The 15,658-nt window shown below is 39.9% G+C and overlaps 1 protein-coding gene across 2 annotated transcripts in view; it reads right to left on the bottom strand.

Moving 5' to 3' along the window:
• rps6ka5 (ribosomal protein S6 kinase, polypeptide 5) overlaps positions 1-15,658 on the bottom strand; it is a 53,461-nt gene that overhangs the window by 18,697 nt on the left and 19,106 nt on the right. Inside the window, exons 1-9 of one of the 2 annotated variants that reach the window (XM_066694438.1) lie at positions 10,710-10,983; positions 10,462-10,533; positions 7,727-7,945; positions 6,703-6,818; positions 5,299-5,406; positions 4,744-4,827; positions 4,052-4,155; positions 1,262-1,412; positions 274-435 (exon numbers count right to left, since the gene is read on the bottom strand). In XM_066694438.1, the coding sequence (XP_066550535.1) occupies positions 274-435; positions 1,262-1,412; positions 4,052-4,155; positions 4,744-4,827; positions 5,299-5,406; positions 6,703-6,818; positions 7,727-7,945; positions 10,462-10,533; positions 10,710-10,743 (1,050 nt within the window). In that variant the 5' untranslated portion in view covers positions 10,744-10,983. Of the gene's footprint in view, positions 1-273; positions 436-1,261; positions 1,413-4,051; positions 4,156-4,743; positions 4,828-5,298; positions 5,407-6,702; positions 6,819-7,726; positions 7,946-10,461; positions 10,534-10,709; positions 10,984-15,658 lie in introns of those variants that run through there. The other variant, XM_066694437.1, reaches the window with a different exon arrangement.

The raw sequence follows: 15,658 nt of genomic DNA on the forward strand, positions 1-15,658 counted from the left end.
ACTTTGTAAACTTTCTTATGTTCTTATGTTCGTCTCACTGAGCCAGTTTCTCAGACAAACTAGTGTGTTAACATTTTCAATTAATTGCATGTGTTAATGCTGACAGCCTTAATATATTTTGTATATATATTTTGATCAAATTTGTAGTTATTCAAAGAAAGGATACATACAGCAATCCTCTCCAAATACGCTCTCCTTCAACAGTTTCTCCTGCAACACAAAGATGTAGGACAACAGTTTTGTAAACAGAGGAAACAGGGCAGAAATGCTCACCTGAAAGATGCGGTCAGAGTTCTGGGGCAGCGCTGCTGGTGAGTAGGTGGGGTCCATTTCAGTAAACTCTTCAGCAAAGTTACTTACATCCAGTTCATCTCGGATTACCGGCTTAAAAGGAGCCGAGACTTTCTTAGCTGCCAAATCATCCCAGTTAATTTTCTGCCAAGGAAGAAATATAAATAGAACCTAATTTGAGCCACAATGAAACCCAACTTATCTTCCTATCACAAAGAAACTGCATCGATTTATTTCGTGTTCGAATGTTCTGTCTGGCAGGGCTGAAAAAAAATTGTTTCTTTAAAATTAGTGATATTTTGTATCATTTTGGGCAAAGATAACATATGCCTAATATTTAATAATGTCCTATACATACCATTTTCTACACAACCAAACTTGAAAAGGCTACAATAATACTTGTGTGTATATATATATATGCCAAGGATTTGTACTCTATTGCTTCTGCATTTCATTCTTTGATTCTTTGAAGTTGAAAAACAACCAAATCAAAGCTTTAAATCCACAACTTAGGTGTGACTCATACGAAATATATAATCAGACAAAATCACCATGGGCATTGTGAAATAAATATACATATACTCTGACACGGTGTGGGGTGTGGTGCAGGACGAGAGGTATACTAGAGCCTCTACAATTTTGCTTCCCTGCTGCGATTTACAACCCAGATTCCCGCATATCAGCGTTTGACACCCCTCACTGTATCACTACACATACACACAAAACATTTGTGAGAGATGGCTCCCTTGGCAGTTCTAAACTATGAACTATGTGTACACTCAGCACTGAGGTCTTGGGAAATCCAGTGTTGTGTTCTATAGAGTTCATCAAAGGCTTTAAAGTGAGAAATACATTTAAAACAATCATGTTGGTTATGACTGTATAGTATATTCTCCAAGACGTCAATACATAGCCGTAGTGTATGGATTTGGTGTGGAGACAAATGTGTAGTCAGAGGGGAGTCCTTCACCTGGTAGAAGGGATGTTTCTTCACCTCTTCTGCTCCAGTGGGGCCTGAGCCCAGCCTCTTCTTGGGGTCTTTGATCAGGAGGCGCTGCATCAGGTCTTTAGCTAAGGGTCCTATTTCCGGAGGGAATGGAGGCTCGCTCTTCAATATCCTCCTGCAGAGCGAGACACAAACGCATGGTTATGGAGGAATTGCAGGGGGTGCATCATGTAAGGAATAATCTTTATTTAACCCACTAACAATATTTAAACAATATTTAACCCACTAACTCAAAATAAATTAAATCCATTATCCCATAATTGCTATAAAAGAACAGTCTTTCACACTATTTATTGTTTTCTGTTTTACAGAATCTAAACCCAATTTCTGTCTATGGCGTCTGCGTAGTGCATACTAGCGAGAGACCAGGAGTCTGTTAACAGGATAAAGCGAACATTAGCAGGCTGCAAAATCTGCATCGCTTCCTGATCTTGAAAGGCATTGTACCAAAGCAAAGAGAGACAGAATAACAACAAAAAAATCCAGAAAAACGCATTTCAAAAAAGTTATAAATTGATTTGCATGCTAATGAGGGAAATAAGTATTTGACCCCTTCGACTTGGTGGCAAAACCCTTGTTGGCAATGGCAGGTCTGACATTTCTTGTAGTTGGCCACCACGTTTGCACACATCTCAGGAGGGATTTTGTCCCACTCCTCTTTGCAGATCCTCTCCAAGTCATTAAGGTTTCGAGGCTGACGTTTGGTAACTCGAACCTTCAGCTCCCTCCACAGATTTTCTATGGGATTAAGGTCTGGAGACTGGCAATGCCACTCCAGGACCTTAATGTGCTTCTTCTTGAGCCACTCCTTTGTTGCCTTGGCTTTGTGTTATGGGTCATTGTCATGCTGGACTACCCATCCACGACCCATTTTCAATGCCCTGGCTGAGGGAAGGAGGTTCTCACCCAAGATTTGACGGTACATGGCCCCGTCAATCGTCCCTTTGATGCGGTGCAGTTGTCCTGTCACCTTAGCAGAAAAACATCCCCAAAGCATAATGTTTCCACCTCCATGTTTGACGGTGGGGATGGTGTTCTTGGGGTCATAGGCAGCATTCCTCCTCCTCCAAACCCGGCGAGTTGAGTTGATGACAAAGAGCTCGATTTTGACCACAACACTTTCACCCAGTTCTCCTCTGAATCATTCAGATGTTCAGTGGCAAACTTCAGATGGGCCTGTACATGTGCTTTCTTGAGATCATTAACAAGATCCTCCCGTGTAGTTCTGGGCCGATTCCTCACCGTTCTCATGATCATTGAAACTCCACGAGGTGAGATCTTGCATGGAGCCCCAGACCGAGGGAGACTGACAGTTATTTTGTGTTTCTTCCATTTGCGAATAATCGCACCAACTGTTGTCACCTTCTCACCAAGCTGCTTGGCGATGGTCTTGTAGCCCATTCCAGCCTTGTGTAGGTCTACAATCTTGTCCCTGGCATCCTTGGACAGCTCTTTGGTCTTGGCCATGGTGGAGAGTTTGGAATCTGATTGATTGATTGCTTCTGTGGACAGGTGTCTTTTATACAGGTAACGAGCTGAAATTAGGAGCACTCCCTTTAAGAGAGTGCTCCTAATCTCAGCTCGTTACCTGTATAAAAGACACCTGGGAGCCAGAAATCTTGCTGATTGATCAAATACTTATTTCCCTCATTAACATGCAAATCAATTTATAACTTTTTTGAAATGCGTTTTTCGGGATATTTTTGTTGTTATTCTGTCTCTCACTGTTAAAATACACCTACCATTAAAATTATAGACTGATCATTTCTTTGTCAGTGGGCAAACATACAAAATCAGCAGAGGATCAAATACTTTTTTCCCTAACATTATGACCAGTGAGAGGTGAAGCGAATAACACTGATAATCTCGTTATCATGGCACCTGTCAGTGGGTGGGATATATTAGACAGCAAGTGAACATTTTGTCCTCAAAGTTGATGTGTTAGAAGCAGGAAAAATGGGCAAGCGTAAGGATCTGAGCGACTTTGACAAGGGCCAAATTGTGATGGCTAGACGACTGGGTCAGAGCATCTCCAAAACTGCAGCTCTTGTGGGGTGTTCCCGGTCAGCAGTGGTCAGTACCTATCAAAAGTGGTTCAAGGAAGAAAAAGAGATCCAACAGACAAGCTACTGTAGCTCAAATTGCTGAAAAACTTAGTGCAGGTTCAGATAGAAAGGTGTCAGAACACACAGTGCATCGCAGTTTGTTGCATATGGGGCTGTGTAGCCGCAGACCAGTCAGGGTGCCCATGCTGACCCCTGTCCACTGCAGAAAGGGCCTACAATGGGCACGTGAGCATCAGAGCTGACCACGGAGCAATGGAAGAAGGTGGCCTGGTCTGATGAATCATGAGTTCAAGGTGTTGACTTGGCCTCCAAATTCCCCAGATCTCAATCCAATCGAGCATCCGTGGGATGTGCTGGACAAACAAGTCCGATCCATGGAGGCCCCACCTCGCAACTTATAGAACTTAAAGGATCTGCTGCTAACGTCTTGGTGCCAGATCCCACAGCACACCTTCAGAGGTCTAGTGGAGTTCATGCCTCGATGGGTCAGGGCTGTTTTGGCGGCAAAAGGGGGACCTACACAATATTAGGCATGTGGTCATAATGTTATGGCTGATCGGTGTGTGTGTATATATATATATATATATATGCTGAACAATAATTTTAAAGATGCATGTCTTTCCATGAAATATAATTACCATGATGAATTACACGAAACAGCAATGGCGTGCATAAAATCAAACCTTACTTGGATATTTCTGTCTGTGAGTTTCGCTCTCCATCCACGGTGAAAGGAGACGCCCCAGTCATCAGCTCATACATAAGGACTCCCAGACTCCACCAGTCCACTGCCTGGACATAGAGGACAATATCAGTTCTGCACCCACACAGCGCAGATGTGCAGTTACAAAACATATGCAAGACATCATGCACTGTGAAACTGCTGTCACCAAATATTCTTACACTGCAAACATGAGATTTTAACTTCTGACATGCTGCTTAGTTCCCATTTCGCATTGGTAATGCAGTAGTGTGATGTAGCAAAACTAGTGGAAGTAGTAAAGATAAAAGATAACAATAATTGGATATCTAGGGAGATGCAGTCACATGTCTTGGTACAGGTCAAACAACTGTAATGTTCAGTCCTAGCACAAATGAGTATTCAACTTCAATAAGATCTCACTTGATAAGTATAGTTTAACAAACAACGTATAAAGATTAGAAAGTAAGACTGAACATCAGTTCAACATGCTTTGAGGTGGCAAACTTTCTAATCAGATAAAATACATTCCAAACATTTGAATAAAAGACAATAAATCACCATAGAATACTTTATTGCTGGGGTACATATAAATTGGCTATAATTAGAAGTAGTACAGACTCTAAAGACAGACTTCCTGTACTAAAGGAGGGGGTTAATAATGATCAGGTGCTGTGTACCTTGTCGTGGCCGGTGTCTCCCCCCCTGACAATCTCTGGAGCCATATACTCGATGGTGCCGCAGAAGGAATATGCCCTTTCATTCTGCAAAGCATTAAGAGCACAGGTTAACTGCTGAAGGAAGGTTTTGAATGGCGGGGTGGCAGAGTGGGGGAGTGATTATCATAGTTAGCATGCAGCTGTTGTCAGCCTGCAAACTTCTACTGAGGTGTTTATTTTCATCCATTTTCCATTTATCAAAAGTGAAAACAAATGTACTTTTTCAACCCAAAGTTTTACAAATCAGAGAATGCATGAATGAAGGAATGAGTGAATGACAACAGGGATGCAAACTAGCAGCCTGGAATTTCAAATGTGATATTTAACTTTTTTTTTCTAATCAGTGATGTCATTGTGCGGCATACAGTCTTAGCAGAGACTTTTGCCATTAAAAATATTCATTTGGATGCCATCTACTTTTTTATAAAAAATAAAATAAAATAAAAATTGTAAAGTAAAAAATACTAGATGAATTAGGCCTTTTTCTTAAGGAAATATTCAATGCATTTTACTCACCTCATCAACTAGAAATTCTTTGCTGAGACCAAAGTCTGTAAGAACTATGTGACCATTGGAGTCCAGAAGAATATTCTCCAGCTTGATATCTCGATATATAATACCCAGCTGAACAGGGGAACACAAAAAAAAGGTGATTTTCAGAGTAATTTTCTGAACAAATTACCATTTCAAAGCTTCAATGCTACACAACATAAATCCCCAGATTGCATTTGAATGTATGAAAGGATCATTTTTTCCCTCTGCTTCAAATCAAAGGCAACCCAGGAACCCATCAGCACTTATCTGCATACCTGTGTCACTATCTCAGCAAAAACAAAGTAAAAATAACAAGAAAAGAGAGATTTTAGCCATCATTTAGCCTTTTTGGCATATATTTCTTTAGCACAAATTGATATGAACAGAAAGACAAAAGACAAAAAATGTTCCTCTGTAAATGTGTCCTTGAATGCAGGTTTTTATGATTGAGTTGAATGTTATGGCTGAGGGTAGAAAGATCAAACTCTCAGGAAAGGAATTGTAGCTTAAAATAGCTTATAATAATCATGTCCAAATGGTATTAAAAATAAAACTCAAAACTCTTTTTTGCATTGTGTGTGTGCAGCGAGATGATCAAATACAATTAGAATTATCCATACTGACAACAAATGGTAAATATAGTGAGCTGCCTAATTTTTAAGTCCTTGTCAGAACAGAGAAATTGAACTGTTTGAAATCTCTCATGTGGGGGAAAAAACCTTGTAAAATCAAGTCAGCAGAATAAAGCCTCTTTCAAGGCCATGTCAATAAAACAGTCTGACGCCAGACTGTGACCTCGGCCTGGCCCCATATTGCACTTGAGTAATATTGATGTGCAAGCAAGTTCCCAGAGATTTTAAAGAGAAATAAGCTCTGATTGTGTTCATATTTCAAAAGTCTTTCCTAGAATCATTATTATTTGACCCAACAACTGCATCTGTTATGCATCCATAACAAGTGTACAGCCCCTTAAATACTGCAGGCACAGCTCTTGACGTAAACTGTATTAACAAAAAACTAAGAATTCAATAACAGCATTAAACAGGAAGCTGGATGAATCAGGGTATTTGAGTCGATAGTGAAATAGAAGAAATCTCACACACACTATTGCAATGCTTTTCCATTTTTTCATCTGCAAAAACCCTATTTTAAGAAGAAGTGTAGTAAAGATTTGAATATGCTCCCATGCAAAGCACCCCCAAAATTCTGCTGCACATTTAAATGTCATGATCGTGTAGGGTTTTAAAATCAGTCAGCTTAAAAGCAAGAAAGAGCAGCTGGGTTTTTGACACAATACAAGCAGACTGATTGAATTTGAGATTCCTCTATTGCAGTGGAATGGAAATCCAGTGTGTGCTTGGGCCGACATTGCGCTAGTGGCCTCACCTTATGGAGGTGCTCCAGTGCTAGCACGATCTCCCCACTGTAGAGGCCCACCTCGTTCTCCTTGAAACGCTCTCTCTGGGACAGGTGTGTGAAGAGCTCCCCCCCGTTCACATAGTCTGCAACATAAGCATACGCCTACCCCTTCTTTATGCCACTTTTACATGAATTTTTACTAAATCAGCTTTAAGAACACAAGTAAATGTGTCTATTTGTGTCTAAGTACTAGCGTTCTTGCTGCTCTTTACAGGGTTGACACCAACAGTGTGATTTTCAAAACATAAGGAATTCCAAAGACCTTCTTCAGGTCACATTGAACTCCTTTCATCTCTCATGCATGCCTTTTCCTCAGCTTTACAGATAGACGTGAAGTTGTTTTGCACTGTAAATTGAGGTTAGAAAATCCCTTCTGCTCTTCTTTGGTGAAGGAGTGACTGATGAGTATGGGCAGTTTATTTTTTCGATTTCGGGGCAGCTTATCTTCTCCATCAAAATGGATGCAAAACAGCCCCCATTTGAACTGAATTTGAAAAACTACACAATTAAAGAAAGTGAATTCACACTGCTTGGTCTTATGCATGAGGACATAATTTAGCAAAGTTTGGAGAATACGTCCTTTAAAGTCTAATGTAGGGGTGTCCAACCCTGGTCCAAGAAAGTCCCTATCCAGCAGGTTTTAGAGGTCACCCTTCTATCACCAATATATAAACACCTGGAAGTATTTAATTCTGATCAATGAAGCATTTCTGATAAATTCAGTCCTTTAGAATCTATTGGAGCAATTATCTGAATACCCGCAGCCTCCTGAGGGAAGAAATCCCTTGGTTGACTTGCTTAATTGATTAATAACGTCCATGTGTTCCAGTATTTAGAAATTGGTGATTTAGGGTGACCTATAAGAATAAGTGGATTGGGGCTCTCCAGGACCAGGGTTGGAGACCCCTGGTCTAATGGTTACTTTTATGAGTAAGTTATGATAGTTATGGTCTTGGCTATCTCAGAGGTAAGATACTTGGTTTTAGCTTACCCAGGATGAGGTGCAGTTTGGTGTCTGTCTGGAAGGCGTAGTGTAAGGTGACCAGGAAGGGGGACTGGCGGATATGCTCCAGCACTTGTCTCTCTGTCCTCGTGTGTTCCGCCGTCTTGGCTTTTTGGATAATGGTGGCCTTCTTCAGCACTTTCATGGCATACAGCTTCCCTGTATCATGCCCACTGACCTTTCTGACCAGGAACACCTTCCCATAGGCTAATCACAGAGGAAGACGAGTAGGAAAAAACAAGAAAAACAGGCAGAATTGTTTACAACAGTGGTCCCCAACCTTTTAATGTTGAAGAGCTACTCTGTCTTGACCAAAAGTCTTGAAATCTATAGTACTGAGCTGCTGAGCAAAATTGTAGATTTGGTTTTCTGCTTTATCAATTGAAGATTGAAAAATTATGCATTAAACATAATGACCAGGATTCCCAGATTCTCCTGAAAAGACAGGATGTGCTCACAACAGCTGCTGTACCTAACACTAACAGACTAATCTGGAGTGGACAATAGGGCAGTTCAGCAGCTCTTTGAAAAATTGAGTTTATACAGTATTTGTATATATATTTATGTACGTGTTTAAACTAATTCCTGCGGTCTGCAGAAAGATTCAATGCAAGCCAGTTCTACCAAACATGTCAAGATGAAGCCACATGTTTTATTTCGTGAATAGGTATAGTGTTTAACAAGAACAGATGTGGTTGTTGATAACCACCCCCCCCGAGAAGCATCATTAAGTTCAGTTAAGTATTTTTTTTTTTTTTTTTAAGGTTGTCTTCATTATTTTCACACACCAGAAATCAGTACTATGTTAGAAAGTGGTAAAACTCTGGAATAAGGAACGAATGGACAGTATCACTAGGGAGAGGGATCTTTAAATCGAAACAATGTGCAAATCATCTAAAACAACAAGAAACCTGGAACAATGAGTACACATCAATATTTTCAGTAATTATTATAGTCATCTAATAACAGGATTGTTAACACTAGGAAACTAGTTCATAAAAGGGGGGCATTAATTATGAATAACTATGAGATTGCATTGATCACACAAAAAACAGCAGAGGATAACACATCTAAGACTTCCTCTTTGAAAGAGAGAAAAGGGAAATACAATTTGGCAACATCCTTGCTGTGAGCTGAATGCGAAGAGAACCTCCTGTTATTCTTCATAGTGCATGCTGATTGCAGAAGATAGTTTCTAGCTTATAACAAACTCTCTGTTGAACAGATTGTCAATGAAGCAGTCCAGAGATTTGCTGGAGTCAAACACAGTGTCAAGGCTGCAGGAGATCTGCTACTTTAAAAAACAACCTCCTGTTGAAACTGACAAGGTAGACTTTTAGATGAAATGCACATAACTCAATCATCTAAATGGATGGGTTTAACAAATCAAAATAAATCACAAGTCCTCTAATATTGTAGCCGTCCTTCTCAGCCTTCTGTAGAGTTTTCTTCTCAAGCATGTGCCATGTATACATTTCTTAAAAAATAAATATAGAAGTAAATAAATACAAATAAGAAATTAAACAAATTTTCACACTATCAAATACATTGACAGTTTCATTATCGCCAAAACCCCTAACTTATCTACCAAGCATTTAGATAAATAGATCAATAAATCAATAATTATAAAAACACATTTTCTGTTGCAATTCACTTTCTTTTCCAATCAGTAAGTATCATAGTGTTCCTAGCACATGGAAATATAGCCCTAATGAGTATGAAGCCATGTTTATAACTGTCACCTTGAATCCATGCATAAAGAATGTGCAGAGATTGCAAAGAAGTTCATTCCTTAGAGATCCCACAAAACTAAATAAGCTAGAGAATAATTACCAAGACTCATCAAAAAAGTTGCTTTAGTTTATTTTCATTATCTTTTGTTTTAATCAGGTTTTGCAACAATTGCATCAATTTCTTGGGCTTGCTTTGCCGTTATCAAAAGGTTTAGTTCAAGTTTAGAGAAAGATTACACTAACAGAGGCTGTAACAAACAAACACTGCCTTTTTTCTCCCATTCATGCTCTACGTCAAAGAGGACCATTTCAATTAATTCCTGAATACATGGGGGCTGGCTAGTGCACATTTCCTCCTAACAATATTTAAAATTATTATGGGCATAGTGCCAAGGGTACTGTACTGCTTTCCAAGAAAGCCCTGGCCAAATTTTAATGCATAACAAAGGACATGCATTTGCCTTGATGTGACAGGTCTGTTTCTGCCTGTACACGTTCTACACAGTTTTAAAGTCAAACAAAATGGGAAATTATCAATTACATTTCTGTGAGCAATTTAAGCCAGAACAACAACATGGAGTGCAAAGCTGTGTGTGACGGGGGGAAAGGGGAATCCCAGAAAACTCTCCAAAACAGAAGTCAATGAACTGTATTGGCATCAAATAAATACACCGAGCTAGAATGGCACAGTTGCAGAATGGACCACACTGTGCACATGGTCAATCCCTGTGGAAACAGCACGGCAAAGCTACTTCCCGAGCTTTCCCGATATCCTCCTACGGATTCTTCATTGGCAAAGGGTCCCAAAGACACGATCTCCTCATCCCCCTTTACACAGCATCTCCAAGAATAACGACGGTGCAAGAACAGATGTGTCCAGCGCAGTCTACATTCACATCTCATCTCACACTCATACATAAAAACACATATAAACATACACATCTAACTACGCAAATGAGATCAAGACCTCTATTAGGACAGGCGACTCACCTCCGGTCCCAAGCACCTTGAGCAATTCAAAGTTCTCAATGCCTACTTTCTCAGCATGGCCCGTCAGGTTAGCTGTGAAATGAAAGCAAGAAAAATTGGTTAAAAATATCTCAAATACCTATGACTAAACCCACAATGTTCCACCACAAAAATGGCAGTGTACTGTAAACACCAGCTGCCTGCCCAGCAGCAGCTAGTGTGCAGAAAACAGCACAAATTGCCAAACAACTGCAAACATCGGTAGTTACCTTTGTATAGATAAAGCAGCAACTCATTTTCCATGTTAGAACACCGCAATTCTCTGACCTAGTAAGCACTGACTATCCACACTAACATTAGGAGGGATAAAAGCACACAGTTAAGCTGCTTATGCAAAAGGCTTTTACTATAATGTCTCTCTCTCAATGGGTTATTACTAGAATCGCTCTATCGGAAGTAAACCAGAATTAACGGCCCAGCAATCTCTGCCTTCCTGGGCTGCGGCGACGAAAGTCCTTGCAGACAAGTTTGCCGCTTACAAAAGAGGAAACTCTGGGTAGGTGTTGCAGTGCAATGTGAGCAGAGTTATGAGAGAACTGGAGAGTCAGGTGAATTTAGTGAAATGACAATGATCCAAGTGCACAGCAGGCTTCTGGACCAGGACTGAGAACCCCCCTTGCCTTACAAAAAAGATACTGTAGCTCAATCTGTTCTAATACTTTTTTTTTTTTAAACCCTCCCTGCTTGCACTCATCTGAAAATGTGCCCTGCGGAAAGCATTTAAGCAAACCACCTTTTTATCTTGGATTGTTATTTAGGTCTACTGTACAATATGCAGAAGACTTTAACTTGCCCTGACATCAGGTTTAGCCCAAATGTATTGTATTACATTGCCTCCTGTGGCTTTGCTCAGCACTGCACACCTGAGTAATGCCCCACTGGAGATACCAACTCTCAAGAGCAATCTGTCACAGCACATGTTCCAGAAATAGCATTAATGTAAAAGGGGCTTTAGATTAATTGAATATTCTGCATTCATCCACCATTTTCTCATATTAGCATTTGAAGTCTAAATGTAAAAATCCTAATTAGAACCCAGTGGACCATATCTTTAACAATCTTTTCCGATTTCAACCTTAAAGGCTAAAGTAGTTGATTATTCATTCCGTGTGAACCCCTCCACTCACATTAAAACATAAAAACATCACACAATCCATCGGTCCTAAACAGACTGTTTTCTTCAGCCTATCAAAATAGGCATTGCTGCATTTTCTGGTTCTTACCGGTCATCTTGATCAATTCAAACTTGCAATTTCATTTGACTGTTGCAATGACAAGAGAATTGAGGTTACACCGTGACTCAAGTTTGGTTTGTAAAACAGGAAGTAACATTTGCCTCACTTGGGTAATTTCGCAGCATTGTATAGCTGCATATAAAAGGCCTTAACTTAGTGTGAAAACTATTATTTGATGCATTTATAAAACAAAAAGATGTAGAGAGCTGCTGAACTGCCACAAATGCATTGCTGGCAAAGATGCATCAGCACAGTGTTTTGCACACTAAGGACACTGAAGATGGGCTGTAAGCTCTTCTATTTGTAACAGAATGGCTAGCTGAGAAGGGGGGTAAACACAAAAATAGGACACAGCCAGAGGCAAACATTAGACTTTGAATTAGAATCAGAGGCACTGACCCCACTTCAGAGTTTGGCCTGCATTTGGCAGTGGCGAGAGGCACAGCCAAAGCAAGAAAACAATTTCAAGAAGAAAAACTAAAAATACAAAAAAACACATATTTAATCCTTACATGCACACTACTCAGTTATAATGCATGTCCCCATGCTGTCCTTGAGAGCCCAAAATACTACTATTGGAACTACTGGAATTTGCATGATTGTTGTCTGTGAACATTTCTAGTTGGCTGCAAACAGAATTATCCAAAATACACATATGTATTCCGCTGGGTTCAGCAGGCAGCCAGTTACAGGTTCATGTGTAACTCCCAGCTAGGCATCCCGGTTCGAGACCTCAAGATCAGTATAAGCTTTAAACATTATTCATGAAGTGGGGATGCAGCAAAAATATAAAAATGCTGTGCCAGTGCAGAAAGGGGTTGATTTTAATGACATTAGATAAAAAAGAAAGCAGAAACGATTTGGGATTAATTATAGCTCTGCTTCAAACTTGCACCGATGCAGAATAAACGGTGTTGCTCCAGGCAACTGTTACTCACTGAACAAATGCAGCCTTTTGGGGGTGAAGCACTTCCAAAACAGAACACTAGTTGGGGGCAGATTTCTGCTAATTTTCTAGCATCCCTTGTCTTCCTCTTCTCACCTATTCCAAATTAACCCTTAAAAATAAAACTCTTATGCTGACAGAATCAATTTGCTGCAAAATATCTGTAGCGGCTCTAGCAAACGCCTGGGCTCCATTGATCCCCTGCAATGAGAAACTGTTTGCTAATGAAAGCAGACGTGCTTTTAAGATACATATCTAAAATATGAGGCATTTGACCAACACTGTCCTCTATACTGAATGAGCTGACAAAGCAGGATTATAGCAGATACAGAAACCGTGGTAAAACACAAAATGCAGTATCCCACGAATCGAGCATGAGCTCTTCACAGTTCTTTAACTACAGATATATTCCTCTGAAGCATAGGATGTGGGTGCCCTCTTCCTCTCTCGAGCTAAGAAGTGCTGATTAGAAATATCTGTGAGATAAGGTAAATTGAAATTGCATGTTGCCGAGTTTCAACCGGAGGTGGTAAAGCACAGGCCAGCGCTGGTGTTGAAATTCTTCAGGCTTCTGGAAGCCTTCACTACTGAACCTGCAAATGGAAACTAATTGGAAAGCCAGTGGGCAGTATCAAACTGGACCACTTCCACATGCATAAAACCAAATCCAGGAAGTCAAAGGTGACAAATCAGGGGCCTCCATTAACAACGTCACAGACCAACCTTCTAACAGAGTGGACTGCCATTGTTTTGTCTGTTTTCCAGTGCATGAATGTATACACTATAAACTGCATGGGGTGCTCTTTTGTTTGGGCAATGATGCTGCCCACCATAACCAACTAACAGCAGCTCTGCAGGAAGAACAGAATAACCTTTTGTAATAGGAGTGCGTTATTATGTCATTAGTGGGAAGTCATGAATAGATGGCAAACTTGCAAAGTCGTTGCATAGTCTTTCCTTTTTAATTCCACTTGGTATGTATCAAAAACAACACAGATTCAACTACACCTCATGACATGAAACTATAACACACACACTCAAAAGCATTTCCTTGAGTGGCCTTACACAGGGGGGCCAGTAATTGAAAGACCTGATATGAGGTCAAACTGCTCTGCAATGGGAGTAAAATGTGCTTTATTTCTATGAAAACACTGGTGAAATCCTTGTGTTGTGTGATATCCACAGGACACACAAACAACTCCACAATTAAGCAATTAAGGCATGCTGAAATTCTAATGCCATTCAGGGCTTTACTATCTCACCTCTTAAATCCCATTCAGTCAGCCACCCAATTGTATATTGTAAGGTCAGCTGAGTACAGGGCAGTGCCATTCTCTTTGTACCAGGAAAGAGGCTTTTGAATTAAAACAAAAAACAAAAAACAAAAAAACAATGCCATGGTCTAGATTTCAGTTGTCCAGAATTTAATCAATTGCACCTGTACTGACTGTGCCAGACACAGAACCTTAGTCATCAAGCATTTTTCATTTCTGTATCACAGCATTTTAAAATGGGGAAAAGGCTTTATTTTTAAACATTTAAACAAAAACATATGCAAACTTTTATATTAGAATGAAACAAAAAGGTGCAAATAACTGGGACAAGGTCATGCATAAGGCCCACAGACCAAAAAAAAAGCATAATGAGCGGTGAGATTTGATCAATACACCTGGAGGGTCTGTTAACAATATAAATGGCAGTGAGTCATATCATAACCTTTCTTCAAATACATACAACTAATTTAGTAATCAACTCTCTCCCTTCTGCACAAAGAACATTCTTTCAGCAGTTTTTGAAACAGCAGGCAGTGAGATTTTCTTCCAGTCATTAGAGATGCTTCATAATAATTATCAAGCGACATTAGCACTGTTATTGGAGCAGCAGTGATTAATTAAATGGTAGTCGGGCTTTGCACTGAATACCAACCAAGGATCGGCTGAAACTTCACTCTAGGTTTTCTATTGGGATTGCAAATATGAATACACATTTGTTTTGGTCCTAATGAAACAGTTAGATCAGTGGTTCCCAAACCTGTCCTGGGGGGACCCCTTACCCTGCTGGTTTTTGTTCCAACCGAGCTCTCAATTAATTAATAAATCAGATCATTTTAATTATTTTAAACAGTAGGGGTTTTAAGTTAAGTATAGAATTGTATAAAGAACTTATTAAAGAATCAACTATTTTCTTACACAATTTAAAAAGTCAAATCTAAGCAGATTGTTACATCAATTAAATAATTGAGAGCTCAGTTTGAACAAAAACCAGCAGGGTACGGGGGTCCCCCAGGGCAGGTTTGGGAACCACTAAGTTAGATAATAGGGCTCTTCCTTATTGCCTGATACCCAAACGACAGCATGAATAACATATTCAAACTCAATCCAACAAAGAACAAAACAAACAACAAAAATTCATCAATTAATAAATGGAACAACCAGTGATTTAAACAAAATTGAATTAGGGATGTGCTGGAGGAGTGATATTATAACATGTCCTGAACTCCAGGCAGAGAATTTCAGCTTAGCACACGTACTTCAATCCTAAAAAGTATTTCTGTTTGTTTGAACTTAATCTGACGTGAAGCAAAGGAAGACTGAGTCATACAAGAATACAATCTCCACAAAGTGCAAAGGAATTATCAGAACTGATTCAGTCAGGGACACAGTGGCTGTAATAACACTGATAGTGTGGATATAGTATTTCATTAACCCTTACAAGTTAAACAAAGGCCTCTGAAAGTCTGCAAAGAAAGAGGGTCCCTCAGATCAGGCTGAAATGGTTGGTTTATTTTTCACTTTTTGCAACATTACTACTAATTGTTGACGAGGTAAGGGTAAAAAAGCCCATCTTCCCACATCACATGTCCCACTCTTTGGCTTTGGCAGGACTGCCTAGTGGTGGAGCTATTGACCTTGACCAGACAAACGCAACAGGTGGTTCAAGAACAGGGAGGAGAGCCATGCAACCGGGCCAGACTGCT

Source organism: Amia ocellicauda, chromosome 21 (genome assembly GCF_036373705.1).
Source record: "Amia ocellicauda isolate fAmiCal2 chromosome 21, fAmiCal2.hap1, whole genome shotgun sequence".
NCBI classification, from domain to species: Eukaryota; Metazoa; Chordata; class Actinopteri; order Amiiformes; family Amiidae; genus Amia; species Amia ocellicauda.